The sequence below is a fragment of the Gambusia affinis genome, linkage group LG16 (genome assembly GCF_019740435.1).
Source record: "Gambusia affinis linkage group LG16, SWU_Gaff_1.0, whole genome shotgun sequence".
Classification (NCBI taxonomy): Eukaryota; Metazoa; Chordata; class Actinopteri; order Cyprinodontiformes; family Poeciliidae; genus Gambusia; species Gambusia affinis.
The window spans coordinates 10,398,347-10,417,430 of record NC_057883.1 but is presented as its reverse complement, the minus strand read 5'-3'; the positions used below and the strand labels follow the sequence as shown (position 1 = coordinate 10,417,430).

The 19,084-nt window shown below is 36.7% G+C and overlaps 2 protein-coding genes across 5 annotated transcripts in view; both read right to left on the bottom strand.

Moving 5' to 3' along the window:
- LOC122846277 (fatty acid-binding protein, brain-like) overlaps positions 1–12,595 on the bottom strand; it is a 47,263-nt gene extending 34,668 nt beyond the window's left edge. For 3 of the 4 annotated variants that reach the window (XM_044143123.1, XM_044143124.1, XM_044143122.1), the window contains exons 1-3: positions 12,445–12,595; positions 12,189–12,361; positions 12,010–12,111 (exon numbers count right to left, since the gene is read on the bottom strand). In XM_044143123.1, the coding sequence (XP_043999058.1) occupies positions 12,010–12,111; positions 12,189–12,361; positions 12,445–12,517 (348 nt within the window). In that variant the 5' untranslated portion in view covers positions 12,518–12,595. Of the gene's footprint in view, positions 1–9,197; positions 11,109–12,009; positions 12,112–12,188; positions 12,362–12,444 lie in introns of those variants that run through there. The other variant, XM_044143125.1, reaches the window with a different exon arrangement.
- Positions 12,596–13,643: 1,048 nt separating this feature from the next.
- LOC122846280 (fatty acid-binding protein, brain-like) lies at positions 13,644–16,331 on the bottom strand. Its single transcript, XM_044143127.1, has 4 exons — positions 16,154–16,331; positions 15,898–16,070; positions 15,719–15,820; positions 13,644–13,779 (listed from the first exon to the last, which is right to left on the bottom strand). The coding sequence occupies exons 1-4, from the start codon at positions 16,224–16,226 to the stop codon at positions 13,702–13,704; spliced, it is 426 nt and encodes a 141-aa protein (XP_043999062.1). The 5' UTR covers positions 16,227–16,331; the 3' UTR covers positions 13,644–13,701.
- Positions 16,332–19,084: the final 2,753 nt, after the last annotated feature.

The following is a 19,084-nucleotide window of genomic DNA, read 5'->3' as shown; positions in this document are numbered from 1 at the left end:
AGAAGCCTCCAAAGGAAAAAGTAAAGGTAGAGAAGCCTCCCAAACAAAAAAGAGAGGTTGAGAAACCATCAAAGGAGGAATTAAAAGTCGAGAAGCCTCCAAAAGAAAAGGTAAAAGTCGAGAAACGTCCGAAAGAAGAAACAAAAGTCAAGAAACCTCTAAAAGAAGAAGCAAAGCTCGAGAAACCTCCCAAAGAAAAAATTGAAGTAGAAAAACCTCCTAAAGAAAAATTAGAAGTCGAGAAGCCTCCAAAGGAAATAGTAAAGGTGGAGAAGCCTCCAAAAGAAAAACTAAAAGTTGAGAAACCTCCGAAAGAAAAAGTAAAAGCCGAGAAACCTTCGAAAGAGGAAACAAAAGTTGAGAAACCTCCAAAAGAAAAAGTAAAGGCAGAAAAGCCTCCCAAAGAAAAAGTAAAAGTCAAGAAACCTTCGAAAGAGGAAACAAAAGTCAAGAAACCTCTAAAAGAAGAAGCAAAGCTCGAGAAACCTCCCAAAGAAAAAATTGAAGTAGAAAAACCTCCTAAAGAAAAATTAGAAGTCGAGAAGCCTCCAAAGGAAATAGTAAAGGTGGAGAAGCCTCCAAAAGAAAAACTAAAAGTTGAGGAACCTCCGAAAGAAAAAGTAAAAGCCGAGAAACCTTCGAAAGAGGAAACAAAAGTTGAGAAACCTCCAAAAGAAAAAGTAAAGGCAGAAAAGCCTCCCAAAGAAAACGTAAAAGTCAAGAAACCTTCGAAAGAGGAAACAAAAGTCGAGAAACCTCCGAAAGAAGAAGCAAAGCTCGAGAAACCTCCCAAAGAAAAAATTGAAGTAGAAAAACCTCCTAAAGAAAAATTAGAAGTCGAGAAGCCTCCAAAGGTAATAGTAAAGGTGGAGAAGCCTCCAAAAGAAAAACTAAAAGTTGAGAAACCTCCAAAAGAAAAGCTAAAAGTTGAGGAACCTCCGAAAGAAAAAGTGAAAGTCAAGAAACCTTCGAAAGAGGAAACAAAAGTTGAGAAACCTCCAAAGGAAAAAGTAAAAGTCAGGAAACCTCCGAAAGAGGAAACAAAAGCCGAGAAACCTCAGAAAGAAGAAACAAAAGTTGAAAAACCTCCAAAAGAAACAGTAGAAGTCGAGAAACCTTTGAAAGAGGAAACAAAAGTGGAAAAACCTCCAAAGGAAAATGTAAAGGAAGAGAAACCTCCAAAAGAAAAACTAAAAGTTGAGAAACCTCCCAAAGAAAAAGTTAAAGCTGAGAAACTTCCGAAAGAAGAAAAAAAAGTCGAGAAACCTCCGAAGGAAGAAACAAAAGTCGAGAAACCTCCAAAAGAAACAGTAAAAGTCGAGAAACATTTGAAAGAGGAAACAAAAGTCGAGAAACTTCAGAAAGAGGAAACAAAAGTTGAGAAACCTCCAAAAGAAACGCTAAAAGTCGAGAAACCTTCGAAAGAGGAAACAAAAGTTGAGAAACCTCCAAAGGAAAAAGTAAAAGTCAGGAAACCTCTGAGAGAAGAAACAAAAGTCGAGAAACCTTCGAAAGAGGAAACAAAAGTCGAGAAACTTCAGAAAGAGGAAACAAAAGTTGAGAAACCTCCAAAAGAAACGCTAAAAGTCGAGAAACCTTCGAAAGAGGAAACAAAAGTTGAGAAACCTCCAAAAGAAAAAGTAAAGGCAGAAAAGCCTCCCAAAGAAAAAGTAAAAGTCAAGAAACTTTCAAAAGAGGAAACAAAAGTCAAGAAACCTCTGAAAGAAGAAACAAAAGTCGAGAAACCTCCAAAGGAAAAAGGAAAGGAAGAGAAACCTCACAAAGAAAAAGTAAAAGTCAAGAAACTTTCGAAAGAGGAAACAAAAATCAAGAAACCTCCGAAAGAAGAAACAAAAGTCGAGAAACCTCCGAAAGAAGAAACAAAAGTCGATAAACCTCCAAAAGAAAAAGTAAAGGCAGAAAAGCCTCCCAAAGAAAAAGTAAAAGTCAAGAAACTTTCAAAAGAGGAAACAAAAGTCAAGAAACCTCTGAAAGAAGAAACAAAAGTCGAGAAACCTCCAAAGGAAAAAGTAAAGGAAGAGAAACCTCACAAAGAAAAAGTAAAAGTCAAGAAACTTTCGAAAGAGGAAACAAAAATCAAGAAACCTCCGAAAGAAGAAACAAAAGTCGAGAAACCTCCAAAAGAAACAGTAAAAGTCGAGAAACATTTGAAAGAGGAAACAAAAGTCGAGAAACCTCCAAAAGAAACAGTAAAAGTCGAGAAACATTTGAAAGAGGAAACAAAAGTCGAGAAACCTCCAAAAGAAGAAACAAAAGTCGAGAAACCTCCGAAAGACGAAACAAAAGTCGAGAAACCTCCGAAAGAGGAAACAAAAGCCGAGAAACCTCCGAAAGAAGAAACAAAAGTCGAGAAACCTCCGAAAGAAGAAAAAAAAGTCGAGAAACCTCCGAAAGAGGAAACAAAAGTCAAGAAACCTCCAAAAGAAACAGTAAAAGTCGAGAAACCTCCAAAAGAAGAAACAAAAGTCGAGAAACCTCCAAAGGAAAAAGTAAAGGAAGAGAAACCTCCAAAAGAAAAGGTAAAAGTCAAGAAACCTCTGAAAGAGGAAACAAAAGCCGAGAAACCTCCAAAGGAAAAAGTAAAGGAAGAGAAACCTCAGAAAGAGGAAACTAAAGTTGAGAAACCTCCAAAGGAAAAAGGAAAAGTTGAGAAACCTCCGAAAGAGGAAACAAAAGTTGAGAAACCTCCAAAGGAAAAAGGAAAAGTTGAGGAACCTCCAAAAGAAAAACTAAATGTTGAGAAACCTCCAAAAGAAAAAGTAAAGGAAGAGAAACCTCCAAAAGAAAAACTAATAGTTGAGAAACCTCCCAAAGAAAAAGTAAAAGTTGAGAAACCTCCGAAAGAGGAAACAAAAGTTGAGAAACCTCCAAAGGAAAAAGGAAAAGTTGAGGAACTTCCAAAAGAAAAACTAAAAGTTGAGAAACCTCCAAAAGAAAAAGTAAAGGCCAAGAAACCTCTGAAAGTAGAAACAAAAGTTGAGAAACCTCCAAAGGACAAAGTAAAGAAAGATAAACCTCCAAAAGAAGAAACACAAGTTGAGAAACTTCAAAAAGAGGACACAAAAGTCGAGCAACCTCCTAAAGAAACAGTAACAGTCGAGAAACCTCCGAAAGAAGAAGCAAAACTGGAGAAACCTCCCAAAGAAAAAATTGAAGTAGAGAAGCCTCCCAAAGAAAAATCAGAAGTTAGGAAACCTCAAAAAGACAAGCTAAAAGTCGAGAAGCCTCCCAAAGGAAAGGTCAAATTGGACATGCCTCCAAAGGAAAAAGTAAAGATAGAGAAGCCTCCCAAAGAAAAAGTAAAAGTTGAGAAACTTCCCAAAGAAAAAATAAAAGTCAAGAAACCTTCCAAAGAAAAAATGGAAGTCGAGAAACTTCCAAAAGAAGAAACAAAAGTAGAGAAGCCTCCCAAAGAAAAAATGGAAGAGGAGAAACCTCCCAAAGAAAAGGTAAAAGTTGAGAAGACTCCCAAACAAGAAACAAAAGTTGAGAAGCCTCCAAAGGAAAAGGTAAAGGCTGAGAAGCCTCCCAAAGAAAAAACAGAAGCCGAGAAACCTCTGAAAGAGGAAACAAAAGTCGAGAAACCTCCCAAAGAAAAAATAGAAGTTGAGAAACCTCAGAAAGAAGAAACAAAAGTTGAGAAGCCCCCAAAAGAAAAAGGAAAGGCAGAAAAGCCTCGCAAAGAAATTGTAAAAGTCGAGAAACAGCCAAAAGAAGAAAGAAAAGTCGATAAACCTCCCAAAGAAAAATCAGAAGTCGTTAAACCTAAAAATGAATACTTAAAATTCGAGAAACCTCCCAAAGAAGAAACAAAAGTCGAGAAACCTCCAAAGAAAAAATTAAAAGTCGAGAAACCTCCAAAGGAAAAATTAAAAGTTGAGAAACCTCCAAAGGAAAAAGCAAAGACGGAGAAGCCTCCCAAAGAAGAAACAAAAGTTGATAAGCCTCCAAAACAAAAAGTAAAGGCAGAAAAGCCTCCCAAAGAAAAAGTAAAAGACGAGAAACTTCCCAAAGAAAAGGTAAAAGTCGAGAAACCTCCCAGAGAACAAACAAAAGTTGAGAAGACTCCAAAGGAAAAAACAGAAGTTAAGAAACCTCTGAAAGAGGAAACAAAAGTCGAGAAGCCTCCCAAAGGAAAGGTCAAATTGGACATGCCTCCAAAGGAAAAAGTAAAGGTAGAGAAGCCTCCCAAAGAAAAGATAAAAGATGAGAGACCTCCGAAAGAAAAAATAGAAGTCAAGAAACCTCTGCATGAAGGACAAGAAAAGCAACTTGTCATAGAAGAAATAAAACATGAGAAACCACTCACAGAAAGAAAAGATGTGAAATCTGTCAAAGATGAAATAAAGGTAGAGAAACCTCCAAAAGACAAGAAACCTGTCAAAGAAGAAGTAAAAATTGAAAAACCACCAAAAGAAGAAATAAAGGTAGAGAAACCTCCCAAAGAAAAGGAAGATAAGACACCCGTCATAGAAGAAATAAAGGCAGAGAAACCCCCAAAAGAAGAGATAAAGGACGAGAAAATACCTAAAGAAAAGAAAGAAGAGAAATCACCCAAAGAAGAAATAAAAGTGGCGAAACCACTTAAAGAAAAGAAACTTGTCAAAAAAGAAATAAAAGTAGAGACCCCTCCAAAAGAAGAAATAAAGGCAGAGAAACCCCCAAAAGAAGAGATAAAGGACGAGAAACTACCTAAAGCAAAGAAAGAAGAGAAACCACCTAAAGAAGAAATAAAAGTGGAGAAACTGCCCGAAGAAAAGAAACCTGTCAAAGAGTAAAGGCTGAAAAGCCACCAAGAGAAGAAATAAAGTTAGAGAAACCTCCAAAAGAAAAGGAAGAAAAGAAACCACGCAAAGAAGAAATTAAAGTGGAGAAACCAACTAAAGAAAAGAAACCTGTCAAAGAAGAAATAAAAGTCGAGAAAGCACCTAAAGAAAAGAAAGAAGAGAAACCACCAAAAGAAGAAATAAAAGTGGTGAAATTGACCAAAGAAAAGAAACCTGTCAAAGAAGAAATAAAGTTAGAGAAACCTCCAAAAGAAAAGGAAGAAAAGAAACCACCCAAAGAAGAAATAAAAGTGGAGAAATTGCCCATAGAAAAGAAACCTGTCAAAGAAGAAATAAAAGTGGAGAGACCACCTAAAGAAAAGAAAGAAGAGAAACCACCCAAAAAAGAAATAAAGTTAGAGAAACCTCCAAAAGAAAAGGATGAAAAGAAACCACCCAAATTAGAAATAAAAGTGGAGAAATTGCCCATAGAAAAGAAACCTGTCAAAGAAAAACAGAAGGGCGAGAAACCACCAAAAGAAAAGGAAGAAAAGAAATCTGTCAAAGAAGAGGTAAAAGTCGAGAAACTACCTAAAGCAAAGAAAGAAGAGAAACCAGCCAAAGAAGAAATAAAAGTGGAGAAACTGCCCAAAGAAAAGAAACCTGTCAAAGGAGAAGTGAAGGCTGAAAAGCCACCAAAAGAAGAAATAAAGTTAGAGAAACCGCCAAAAGAAAAGGAAGAAAAGAAACCACCCAAATTCGAAATAAAAGTGGAGAAACCTGTCAAAGAAAAGAAACCTGTCAAAGAAGTAATAAAAGTCGAGAAAGCACCTAAAGAAAAGAAAGAAGAGAAACCACCCAAAGAAGAAATAAAAGTGGAGAAATTGCCCAAAGAAAAGAAACCTGTCAAAGAAAAACAGAAGGGTGAGAAACCACCAAAAGAAAAGGAAGAAAAGAAACATGGTAAAGAAGAAATAAAGGACAAGAAACCTCCCAAAGAAAAACTTGGCGTTGAGAAACCTCTCAAGGATAAGATAGAAGAAAAGAAACTTTCAGCAAAAGGAAAATCTGAACAGAAACACCAAACAGAAAAAATAGGAGTAAAGAAACCTAAAGAAGGTAAGAACAAAAGGAAATTTCCAATAAACTAACCCTAACTAATTTAGCTTTCAAGTGTTTCAGGAACCCAGTTTCAAGGATTTCGTCAAACTCTCTTCGTAGTTATATATACTCTGTTTGGATATGGTTTAGCATTTCAGTGATCAACAGTGTCAGCGTGATATGTATGCACAAGATCAGATTTCTGAATGTCTCTACAGTCTACACAAGCTTCATAAGTTGGTGAGAAGGAACTTGTCATATATTAAAGAAGTACAACAGGATTGAAAATTTCAGAAAGATAAAGAACTGAACTAAGAAACAAGAAGCCAAAAAACATAGGAAATAAGAAATATGGAAGTGAGGAAATAAGGCGAGGGCTGCATTTTTTCCTTCCAAGCGATGATATGACTGGTCATTTACCTCTTTGTTTTAGATATTAAGCCCAAACGAACAATCAAGCGGGAGTTTCCAACTGTCCTCAGGAAGCAACATCTTAATGTGACAAAACTTGGTGAGGCAATGTGCAACATTTCTGTATACATATTTAATGTGTGTTTTATAAAGTTAGCTGAAATCACAATGTTTTTACACAGAAACTACTCCAATCAAGACCAAAAAGGTGGCAGTTGTGAAAAGTAAGAGTCACAATCACCACATTTACATTTAGATGAGCTGCTAAAGTAGTTTTCAGTTTTAATAACCTTCTGATGTCTCTCAAAGAGCTCGAAATCCCAGACAAAAACGTCTCCTTAACAAAGACGAAAGTAAAGGCAGTGCCTCTACGAAAAGGTATGTCTTTACAGTTATTCTTGTCATGTGATAGGTTGTGTTGATGGGCCCATATGCAGGTAGATTTTGGTGATATAATGAAAGAAAATGAAGAATAAAAAACTTACAGCTATCACAGGAAACCAAGGGAGCCAGAGAAGAACAAAACACATAAATCTTAAAAGGACGGCAGGGAATTGACAGAAAAACAACGGCATGAAACAGGAGGAACCAGCAAGTGAGAGGAGAAAGGGTTATAGGAACTGGGAGAGTGAATGTTGGAACGATGGACCTGGGCTGACTACCTCACTGACTGCAGGTGTGAGGGGAGACAGAGAAAGTGGCACAGGGGACTAGGAAGCGAATTTGACAGTAAACCAAAACTAAAGAGAAGACATTATTAAACTATAGTAACTAAGAATAATTTGATACAAGAAGTAAACACAATAAAGTAAAATCATTAAAGAAGGACTGAACAAAAGAAAATCAAAGATTGAGAAGCCTGTCAGGAGAGAACAGTTGCTGAAAGTCTCAATAAATCCAAACCAGGAAGTATAATCCTTGTTTTTGTTGCAGTTCCTGAAGCTCCAAAAGAAACAACCAAGCCTACAAAAGTCAAAAAAGGTAATGTAGTGTGTAATGCAGTTAGTTTTTATTTTCATCCCAATGCCAATTTCATTCAATTCAACATCAGAAACATGCTCTGAAATAGGTTTTATTTGCTTCAGTTGTTGAGGTTCTTAAGAAAAAGAAGATTGAACCCATCACTCAGAAAAAAGGTTTGTCTTTCAAGCTATCCACAGTTTTCTCTTTTTGATTCATCTCAAGATATGTTTGTGTTATACTTCATATCTTGTTAATTTTAAGAAATATTTATTACATCAACATGAATGTTCTTTCCATTTTTAGATGTCAGTTTTGTATGTAATTGAGTTCTACATCTGACTTATGATTTTTATTCTTGTGTATTAATTTATCTGTGTTTCAGCAGCTGTTATTAAGGCAAAACCAGCACCTGCTGAAAAGAAGAAAGGTAGGGAGATGCAGTAGTTTGTTTGGTGCATCATTTTTATTTTATTTATTAAAATTGTAGTGAAAGTAGTTGATTAATGATTTATTGCCACACATTACAATAGTGGCTTTGCTAAAAATTTATTACAGAGTTTGCTACCTAGATTTTAGTCAGGAAATAATTTGATGCTGAAATAATAAACACTTTTAATGTGAAGGAAGGCATTTGTCAAATGACAAATGACAAATTAAATTAAATTAAATTGATTCCTCAGAATGAGTTTTTAAGCTGTTGGCTACAGAGGTAAATGTTGTTTAAAGTGTTTTTGGCCTGAGGGTTTTAATTATTGCCACTTTTATTTACTTGCTGTCATAAATCTATCTAAATCCGTCTAAATACCTATTCGGGAGTATTTTTGTTAACAGCAAGAAGCTGCACTTCAAAGAAGAGCTTTTAGGAGAAAGCTAGAAAAACGAGTTATGGTTTATAATTTCAAGGTTTTTGAGCTTTTATTACATAAAAAGCCTTCGATTTAACATATTGATGCAAACACTGATTCCCTTGCTCTTATTTTTCAGAGAAAACCGTCCCGAAGCAGACGGTAAAAGATAAAGTTAAAGGTAAAGATTGAAAACATTTTTGTTGCCACCACTGTTTTACTAAAGTATGGAAGATTCTTTTTCAAAGAAAAAATGAATACTTTACATGAAACAATTATGCAATACTTGTAAACAATTATGAGTTGAATATGTTTTCATTTGCAGAAGACAGAGTTCTTAAAGAGAAACAGGTGCCGGCAAAGAAAGGTACAGATTTAAACCAATATTCTTCTGGAGTTCATATCAGTGTGGCTTCATTTATTTATGTAGAAAACTGTTGTTCTAGAAAAACCTGCTGAGAAGGCTGCTAGAGACGAGAAGGTTGAAGGTACTGAATAGTTTCTGTAAATTTTGGTATAGTAATTTGAGTCTGAGTTAACAATATGCTGTCTTGTTAACAGAACAACTTTTGGACATCTTTCCCATGGATGGTAAGCACAAATTCCCTCTTAATGAATAAAATATACACAATGGTTTGGATTGAAAAATAATTAAAAAAAAGAAAATAAAGAAAACTGGCTGGTATGTTTCTCTCCAGACGAGCTGCCGTACTTCCAGTGTTTCTTCCTGGACGAGGACGAGGCTCAGTTTCCATTTTATGCCTTCTCACCTCTGCACATTTAACTCCTAGTGGCCTTACTCATAATGACAAAGTCCTGTCACATACATGGCAGCACCCGTTCACTGTGTCCAATAAGCGACCAGAGCGGCTGAAATGTGAAGGACTGTTTTTATCATTTTGTTTGCGGGTCTGGTTGAGCTCTCGTTTTGAATACACGAAGACAGCGTCATTCCTTTTGATTCATTTCCAATTCCTGCACTCCAGTTATATTTTAACTTGAACAACAGACTAGTCTGCAAATAGTCTGTGCCTATATTTTGTTAGCTTTTCGAACATAACACATTTCTTATGATCTCACTGATTTAAAGAATTTTGTTCTCTTAAAGGAAAAAAACAATAATCTGAAACATAACAGAATTTTTCTTTTAATTTTTGCATGTAAACTATGGGATGGAATGACCCTGCTCTGTATCTAAAAGCTCCCAGACTCACTGGCAGGATGATACCTGCGATTAAGTCTTATTTAATGGAACCATCTACACCAAATGCTTGTTTTAAAAGTTGGTGCTACTTTTCTTGAACTCTGGTTTGAGTCCAAGTTTATTTTGAGATGGTTTTCACCATCTGGTCTCTGTAATTCCTTGACTGACCAAACACATGACGTCGTTACCAGCTGTACCTGATATATCTGGGGTAAGTAGGTTCTTCTGCCCAGGTAACATCTAAACATCCTGGTGTTGAGATGTTCACTGAGGGCAAAACCCGACATCGATCATGCAAAAGCAACTGATTTGCTTGTCTGTTGCTCCCGACTAGCAATGTTATTGACTATGGTGGATTCCACGCAGAAACTTTTAAGCGTTTTCTGAGCCGTGGTCCAACTTAGAACTGGCAACACAGAAATCCTGAGATGCTCACGGATTGAACTTCGCCAGCTGCATATGGTTCATTGGCTGTTTTTGCACCATATGCTGCACAGAAGACAGGAGGAGTGCTCTGATTTAAGGCACTAGTCCTGAGTCGAATGTAAAACTCCTTACAGCTTCAGAGGAAATTGTAGGAACAAGCTCTACGATGGGGCACACGTTGCAGCTCTCCAGTAACTTAAACTGTAAAGGCTGCATATTACAGTGGTGTTTATAGAAACCCACCAGAAATGTGGTTAGCATGTTTCTATGTAAGGATGAGCTGTCCTGTCGTTGCATATTTGTAGGAGGAATGTGCAATACTTAGTTAGTGTAACGATCCAATTGATTTGATGGTATCTTAATAACCTGTGCATGTTGCGTGTGTGTTTTATGCTCCCATATGTTGAGCCTACATGACGACTTCCTTTGAATCAAAACCTAAGTAGTAGCAGAAACGCATGAAATACTGACGTAATTTTAAATCAGAAACTCGTGTTGCTCAGAGACAACAAGAATCTTGATGTAAATAGTTTAATAAATGAAACATAAATGTTTATTTTAACTGGAACCATTACCACCTAAACTGCTTTTTCCCTGCTGTAAACTTATATTATGCATAAATTTGTCAGGCCCTCAGTATTTTTGTCAATAAAAACAATTTGTCAGTGAAACATTCCTATGTTTGTGATTTTTTGCTTCCCCTTAAAGCTACAATAACAAATGTTAGGTCAGCATTCTCCCATAAGAAGCAAGACTGAGGTTAAAGCAGGTCAGTTTATACCAGCGAGACAGATTCCTCACAAAGAGGAAATGTTTGTCATTCTCCTGTAAAGAGTGCTCTACGTACATCCAAATATTATCTCTGATACAAAGAAGAAGATAAGCCCCTTTTTTGCACTTTAAAGACTGTAAACCTTGGGCTGAAAGGTTTTTTTTAACCATTAAGAAGCCGAAATATTTGTGCAAAAGCGTTTTTTAGTTAAACGACTAAACACTGAAAATTGGAATGCTTTGAATTGTCCACGTCCCTCAGCGCGTCCCGCCTCATCAGGGTTGGTCCACGCAACATCGAATGATGCCTCTACGTAATGACACCACAAATTAATCTGGATCATCCCGAGGCGGATGACAGCAGCAAACATATCATGACGGCTGCATGCAGAGTTGCAAAAAAAAGGCTAACCCATTGAAGGAATGGAAATAAAAGGGAAAAATGTTGCACTGAGAAGAAGTTTTACGGCGCACATAGAGGGTCAAAAGTAGAAGCTCTTGTTGATGGTTTACTGTGCTGGGATAAATGGTGTCCGCCTTCCTTAAACTTTAGGCCTTCTGATATGTGCGCATTGCTTTGACTCCCTGAAAGGTTAACGTCTAGAAAAAGAGATAAAGCAAGGCAAGTTAAATATACTGAGAATATTTTGTAAAGGTAACATAAGTGTTGCTTAATTTTACTTGCATCATGAAAACCACAAGCAGTTGACAACAAAATAAAAAGTTCTTTCTGATTTGTTTTGTAATTATTTAAATTTTAAATATTTTAATTTTTACAATACTAAGCTTTCCGCATAACTTTTGTCTTTCTGACTTTATTTAAAAATATTAAATTAGATGTTCTGATCAGTTAGTATTTGAGTAGCATTTTCACTAAATACTTTCTTTTTTTTACTTTTGAGTCATTCCTTGGTGGACACTTTTTATTTATGTAAAATATATATTTCAGTAGAGCTACTCTTATCTGATCTAAGCTGGCATTTTCCATTATTTTATTTTTTTGTCTTTTTACATAATACTAAATATTATTGATGCTCTGTACCAGTTACATTTTTCTCATGAAACTTTAACGTTCATTAGAAAAATGAAAGTCGAACTTTCATTCTACTATACTTGAAAATTCCTCAAGAATAGAATAAAATTTTGCTGGGTTATTTGTCTCTTTGTTTGTTTGTTGTTGTTGTTTTATCATTTTATCATTTTGACGACAGGTGGATGTTCTGTGAAAGTCTAGCGAACGTTAGGTGAACGTTTAATGGAGTTCGGCGAACGTCGTCATGGCAACGCTCAGGCGATCTCGTCTGAACGGTCAGTGCTAGCAGCTAGCTTGATAGCACTGTTTCTCAAAACCACTCGCTTCGGTTTTGTTAAGCAAATATTATTTATTTTTGCACCGGGGACAGAATCAGGAGAATGCCTCGAGAACTGCCAAGGGCAGTTAAAACTAAGAAATATTATCACGGCGGCAAGTAGAAATAGCGGAAATCTCAATAAAACTCACCATCACCATCTTTCCATCCCTGATTTCTCTAATCAATGTGGTCTCTTTCCCATCCCACTTCTGTGTATGCACAAATTTGTCTCCCTCCATGGTAAGGGTAGACTACAAGACAGAATGTGAAACAGATGGCTAGAACAGCAATAGGTTGTGACTCCCACAAAACATTTTGTAGTTTTTACCTTTACTTTTCGGTCGTCAGATGTAGTCTCATCAAACTCCTCTCCGAGTTTGCCTGAGACTTCAGTGACCCTGAATCTGCTCTGGGTTTTAATTACCACTCTATCCCCATTCATGCTGATTATTACTGATGGTTTGGTAACATTGCCCACTTGTCTTGAGGCAAAAGGAATTCCTGCCAAGAGAATATATGGGTCAGATTCCACTTATATAGTATTTACGGTGCATTTCTGAACTAATTCGTGATGAATATTCTACCTAGTGCTTTCATGTAGTCATCAAAGTTCCGACTGTCCACCAGTTTCCATGTTCCGCAGAAAGCCTCGACCATTTTTGCGGATGTAATCAGTCCCGTAAAACTGACTAACCCTCTTCTCTCTTCTAACCAAACTCCGCATCCCGTGTAGCGCCTGAGAGTCAAATTAGTACTGGGGGGTCACGGCCTGAACAGCTGATTGGTTCTACCAAAAGCGGTCTGACCTTTGATTGGTCAATACAAAAACATGATTCCTGGAGATTGTACATTAAGAGGTCAAATTATAAGGCGTTAGTGGGATAATCGCTCAGTATATTGTTACATGAACATGGAGAAATAAACACAAAAAGTGTGTTTTCCAGGAAAATAAGTTTCTATTAAGTTTAAAATTCACTTAGTGAAGCAGTATTGAACACAGACTGATATTTTCAAGTTTTTATTTATGTTATATTCTCACTGTGCATGACAAATAATATTAGAATATTACATAAGACAAAATAAATAAATAAATGTTTAACACAAAAATTTTGTCCTATAAATAAAAAAAAAAAAAAGAAACCTACCTGCTCCTTCCAAGATGGCAATGGTTAAAAGAAAATGTAAAAGGTATTATACGAGCCAATAATTGTGTTATTGGGAATTTTCATAAAGAAAATTTGTAATGCATTTTTTATTTTCCCACAAAAAAAATCTAAAAATTTAAAGGTGGATTTTTTTTTATTATTATTATCATTGTGTGATAATGCTGTTGCAATAAAATGCAGATTCATTTCAATGTTAACCTTTCTATAAGGGACGCTGCTATGACATTATTCGGTGAAGCTTATCTGTGCCAAAAGTCACTGTAACTGTAACAATTTACTCTGAGCAAACAAATTCGCAAATAGCAGTTCAGAGAAAGCAAACACTTGCAAACACTTTGCCCACAAAGTCACAATTAAAACAAAAAGCAGAAGTTTTTCTTCACATTGTAGCTATTTTTTTTAAAGTTCTTTTAATGAAATATCAGAAAATGTAACCACAATTTTTTCCAGATATATGAGGCAGAGTGTGGCAGTGCCTCACCCCACCTATTGCTGCACACTACCAGTTTCTCTTTGTGTTAATGTACGTAATTCTGTGGTGTTTTCATTTAAGATTATCACACATGCCCAATGGCTTTAAAACCATATACTTAGGTACTAAAAAGAAGTCAAGTGCCAACCATCATTTGAAATATATTTTCAGATCAAGTAAAATGTAAAGCTGCTCCTGGTGGTTTACATTGAGACAAACGATGTCCTCCTTTCCACCTTCACATATGTGCGGACCGCTGTGACTCCCTCAAATGTTAACGTCTAGAAAAAGAAATAAAGCAATGCAAGTTGTGTATACTGAAATTATTTTGTAAAGATGAAATAAGTTTAGATTCTTCTTACTTTTGTCAAGAAAACCTCTACAGACATAATTAGATCTGTGTGGACCTTTTTTATATCTGAAAAGCTTTAGATTTATTGCTGCAAATGGAGGTAGTTTCTTAATATGGGCTTACTCAGAGGTCAAGCTAGACTTATTTGTTGTCTGTCATTTTGGCTGACAGTTTCCAAACTATTCCGTCATATTCTATATTTACCCATCCATTTTTTTTATTTTATTGACATAAGTTATTCAGTTGCATTTCATTTTTATGCAGTTTTATATTAAGTTGATTAGAGAATCCTGCTCCCATCACATGTCAAGCAGATATTTGTTTCTCTGCACTGCCAGAAAACACTGACAGTGGCCCAAATAACCAAAAACAATAAAATTGAACAACTTTACTTAAATTATGAGGGCTTCTACTGCTGTGGTCTAAACGCAAAGCATCACTACTTCCTCTATAACTGCATCTGGAAGAGAAATCTGCGCTAGTTATATCGGACCATTGGACCCGATACAGGGCCGTGCAGAGAACTATGGAGGGGCAGGGGCTCAAATTTAAAAAAGGGGCACGTGGAACAAAAACTCTGTATAACAAGATAGCAACAACCCATATTAATCAAGAATCTAATTGGATCCTACTATATTACTGCCATCATGCGGGGACATGCAAAGCAAATCTAGTCTATATTTTCCCTAACAGGTATAAAGTTTCTGTTTCTGCTGCTGACAATACTGGAGGGCTGAGCTGATCTGAGACTGTAGCTGTTAAACAGACCAGAGGAGAGAAGGTCTCTGGTTATAAAGTTATGAAATAAGCAAAATTGCTGCCATTTCGATAATTAAACTCTAATAATATCTATTTAACATCTAGAACAACCTGGCTGCAGACTGATTTATAGATCCAAAAAGCTCAAAGGGGTTAACTCTATATAATAGTTTGATGTTAGCACCTCTAAGACCTAGAATTATAAGATTGGAATATCAAGGCAAAGAAAACTCACTATCTACTGGTAGGGGCCATTCAGGGGCCTCCAGACACTCAGGGGCCCCTAGAAATGGTTTAATTGTAACACAAACCATAGATCTAAACCTGTAACTTCATTTATAGAGAATGACATTGTTATTGCATTTTATTTAATGCATTCAGCTGAGGGGAAAGAAAGTACATTTAGGATTTAATTAGGACGTTTACTTTGTAAAAGTTTAAAGAATCATCTTGGTAGTTTGATTTTGTTACCACGGCTACAATATGGTGTAATCTTTGTGTTTGAATTGGTTTTGTTCACAAATACATCACAGCAAATAACCAATAATCAGTGATTGATTTTCTAATGAATAGATTTTCTGATCAGGTACTAAGTAATTGAGTACCATTTTACCAAATACTTGTATTATTCTTGAGTCATTCCTTGGATGGATACTTATTACTTACATGAAAAATATATTAAATTCCATTGCATTAAAATTTATGCCTTGCACCAGCTAATGAAAGTTTTACTTATAATGCCTCTGATGCATTTCATTTAATGCATTCAGCTGAAAAGAAGTGTTTTTAATCGTTGTTTGTCTTGATAGACTTTAATGCCATTAATACAGCAAAGTTTGACGTTACCAGCTACAATATGATGTAATCTTTGTGTTTGAATTGGTTTTGTTCACGTTAATACATCACGAATGGAGTCCGCGAACATCGATAACCAAGTTGTCTGGAATCAGTGATTGATGTTTCTAAACCACTAGATTTTCTGATAAGCAGAATATTATTTATTTTTGCACCGGGGACAGAATCAGGAGAACGCCTAAAGAACTGCCAAGGGCAGTATAAATACTGTCACGGCGGCAAGTAAAAATAGCGGAAATCTTAATAAAACTCACCATCACCATCTTTCCATCCCTGATTTCTCTAATCAATGTGGTCTCTTTCCCATCCCACTTCTGTGTATGCACAAATTTGTCTCCCTCCATGGTAAAGGTAGACTACAAGACAGAATGTGAAACACATGGTTAGAACTGCAATAGATTCTGACTCACACAAAATATTTTGTAGTTTTTACCTTTACTTTTCGGTCGTCAAATGTAGTCTCATCAAATTCCTCTCCAAGTTTGCCTGAGACTTCAATGACCCTGAATCTGCTCTGGGTTTTAATTACCACTCTATCCCCATTCATGCTGATTATTATTGTTGGTTTGGTAACATTGCCCACTTGTCTTGTGGCAAAAGGAATTCCTGCCAAGAGAATATATGGGTCAGATTCCACTAATATAGTATTTACGGTGCATTTCTGAACTAATTCGTGATAAATATTCTACCTAATGCCTTCATGTAGTCATCAAAGTTCCGACTGTCCACCAGTTTCCATGTTCCGCAGAAAGCCTCGACCATTTTTGCGGATGTAATCGGTCCCGTAAAACTGACTAACCCTCTTCTCCCTTCTAACCAAACTCCGCATCCCGTGTAGCGCCAGTGAGTCAAATTAGTACTGGGGGCGGAGTCTTCGGGTCACGGCCTGAACAGCTGATTGGTTGTACCAAAAGCGGTCTGACCTTTGATTGGTCAGTACAAAAACATAATTTCTGGAGGTTGTACATTAAGCTGGGGGAGTTGCGGGGGGCGAAGAGAGGCGATCTGCGGTGGCTCCACTTGTAAATGATTTAATTATCCCCACTGTAAAAAGTTTAAATATAGTCTGACATGCATAGTAAAGTGGCTCCTGACAGAACGTGACTTCATACTGAGGATATGACGCTGCTGTGTGGACGGACGTCATAGGTCAGGGTCTTTATTTGCTTTCCCCCCCTAAACATCACTTTGCACTCTTCTTCGCAGAACCTGTTGTTCTTGCTAGGGTTGCAGAAAACCTGAATATTATTTTCAACCTGACAAATAATGATTAAAAGTAGTCAGAGCTCAACATCCGAGACCCAAAATGTCACCGTGGAAGCCCTGATGGCTGCAGTTGACCCATTTGTCAAAACCCTCATCCCAAAGGAGTGGTTAAGACTGGCAAATGGAAATGCAGAAGCCAGCATCACCTGCGCTCTGCAGGAGAAGTTTGGATCCATCTTGGAGATTTTTATCTGCAACATTCTTCTTAGTCAGGAATGTTGCACCATGAGGAACTTGAAGGCAGCTGTGGGGAACAAAGTTCCCGAAAGAACACACAAAATCTAAACAGGCTGATTGTACAATATCTGCTGGCCAGTGTGAAACACAGCTTGGACTCAGGTGCTACTCCAAGAGATAATGTTGAGAAAGCACCTTGCTTGTCAATAGTCAGACTAATGGTTGATGAAACCATCTTGATTATAAAGGACCTTTTTGATAGATCGCCCTCATTTGTAGAAAAATTCATGGAACCAGCCAACAGTGAATCTTGTGAGCAAAAGTCTAAGACTAAAGGTCTGACAGGAAAGATAAAGAGGTTTTTCAGGAATTTCATTGGTAGACATTCAGCAAAGGTGGCTCCATTGATCATCCAAGTGGAAGATGTAAAAATGTCAGAAGGAGAGGCTTCTCTTTCGGACATTAAAGGGTGCGTAGCTCGGCCGGCCAAAGACAACAAGGAAACGACAGCCATGGCAGCTGATATTCCTCAAGAAATCAAGGCAACCGCAGAGCTACAGGAAGAGGAGAAAGACCAGTTCCTCAGACAACCAGAGGAAGATCAGTCCCTCTGCAAACCCGAGGAAGACCAGTCCCTTTGCAAACCCGAGGAAGACCAGTCCCTCAGAGAACCAGTCCGAAGAGGTAAATATGAGAAAAACTGCTGTAAGAAGTCTTGTCAGAGAAGTTATCCAGCAGATTATTGACAAGAGAGGAAAGAGCCATTACCCTCTAATTCAATATAATTCTATTTGTGATCAACTCTTTGAGAAACTCTGGGTTGAAACAAAACCCAGAGTTCTCAAAATGAGCCCAGAAAAGATTGCACTCCAGGGGAACACCATCTTTAAAGACCTGATGAAGGAGTGCAAGAAGGTAGAGTACATCCTCCTTGTCCTGGAGGCAGGGACCCCGATACTACAAAGAAACGTCCTGGTAACAATGGCAAACCGACTACAGCCGCGGTAACACCATTTTTAGTAGTTAGGTCATTTTATACATGTTCATTTTTAGTAGTTAGGTCATTTTATACTTGTTCCTATTTAGTAGTTAGGTCATTTTAAACTTGTTCATATTTAGTAGTTAGATCATTTTATACATGTTCTTTATTAGTAGTTAGGTCGTTTTATACATGTTCATTTTTAGTAGTTATGTCATTTTATACTTATTCATATTTAGTAGTTATATCATTTTATACATGTTCATTTTTAGTAGTTATGTCATTTTATACTTGTTCATATTTAGTAGTTAGATCATTTTATACATGTTCTTTTTTAGTAGTTAGGTCATTTTATACTTGTTCATATTTAGTAGTTAGATCATTTTATATTCATTTTATAAAACATTTTATACATCTGTGCAGTGAATCCTGTGGGACTGGTTTTTATTTCTGGTCCTCCAGAATCGCAATGCGGCAGCTTTCGTACAGCGTAGTTCAGTTTTTCAGTCCGTCTTCCTTTAACTTCAGATCGTCTTCTCTAGGACTCATCCTAGATGTTTCTCCCAGTTCTCCACATTCTTCCCATCTCCTCTCCCTGCATGAACATTATGGTGTAAACGTTTCCACCTGAGACTCTTTCCAGGTTCCAAGGTGAAGCCAAGGTCAAATTACTTAGTTTTGCTCTGAATACCTGGACGTCTGCTGGAGTCATTTCCAGGTTTTTCATGGACATCATTCACTCTTCTTGATGTTTCATGTTGTGCATCATTCACTCTTCTTGATGTTTCGTCCTCCATTGTTGCAGGAACTGAAATGTTTTCCTTTTATTTTAGCATATGGCTAAAATGCTAAATTCAATTTAGCTAAATGCTAAAGTTAGCATTTAGCTAAAATAAGCAAATGTTAAATTAGCGTTAGCCAATGCTAAATTTAGTTAATCTTAGCATTAACAAAAATTAGATAAATGATAAATTAGCTAATTAGCACTAAACTAAAATGCTAATTAGCTCAATTAGTATTTTGACTAATATTAGCCAAAATGCAAAATGTCTTGGCTAATGCTAATGTTTAGCAAAAACGTTAGCATTTTTGCTAATTTTAGCTCATACACTCATTTTAACACGCTGAATGGCGCAAGTCCATGTCAGTCGACATTCTCGTGATTCTCTTCATGCCATCGATCGTGCTGCAGCTTTCT

Coding starts and splice junctions, on each gene's coding strand:
- LOC122846280 (XM_044143127.1), bottom strand. CDS start 16,226: ATGGTCGAGGCTTTCTGCGGAACATGGAAACTGGTGGACAGTCGGAAC. Junction 16,071..16,153: donor TGACTACATGAAGGCATTAG/GTAGAATATTTA, acceptor TTCTCTTGGCAG/GAATTCCTTTTGCCACAAGA. Junction 15,821..15,897: donor TTGACGACCGAAAAGTAAAG/GTAAAAACTACA, acceptor TCTGTCTTGTAG/TCTACCTTTACCATGGAGGG.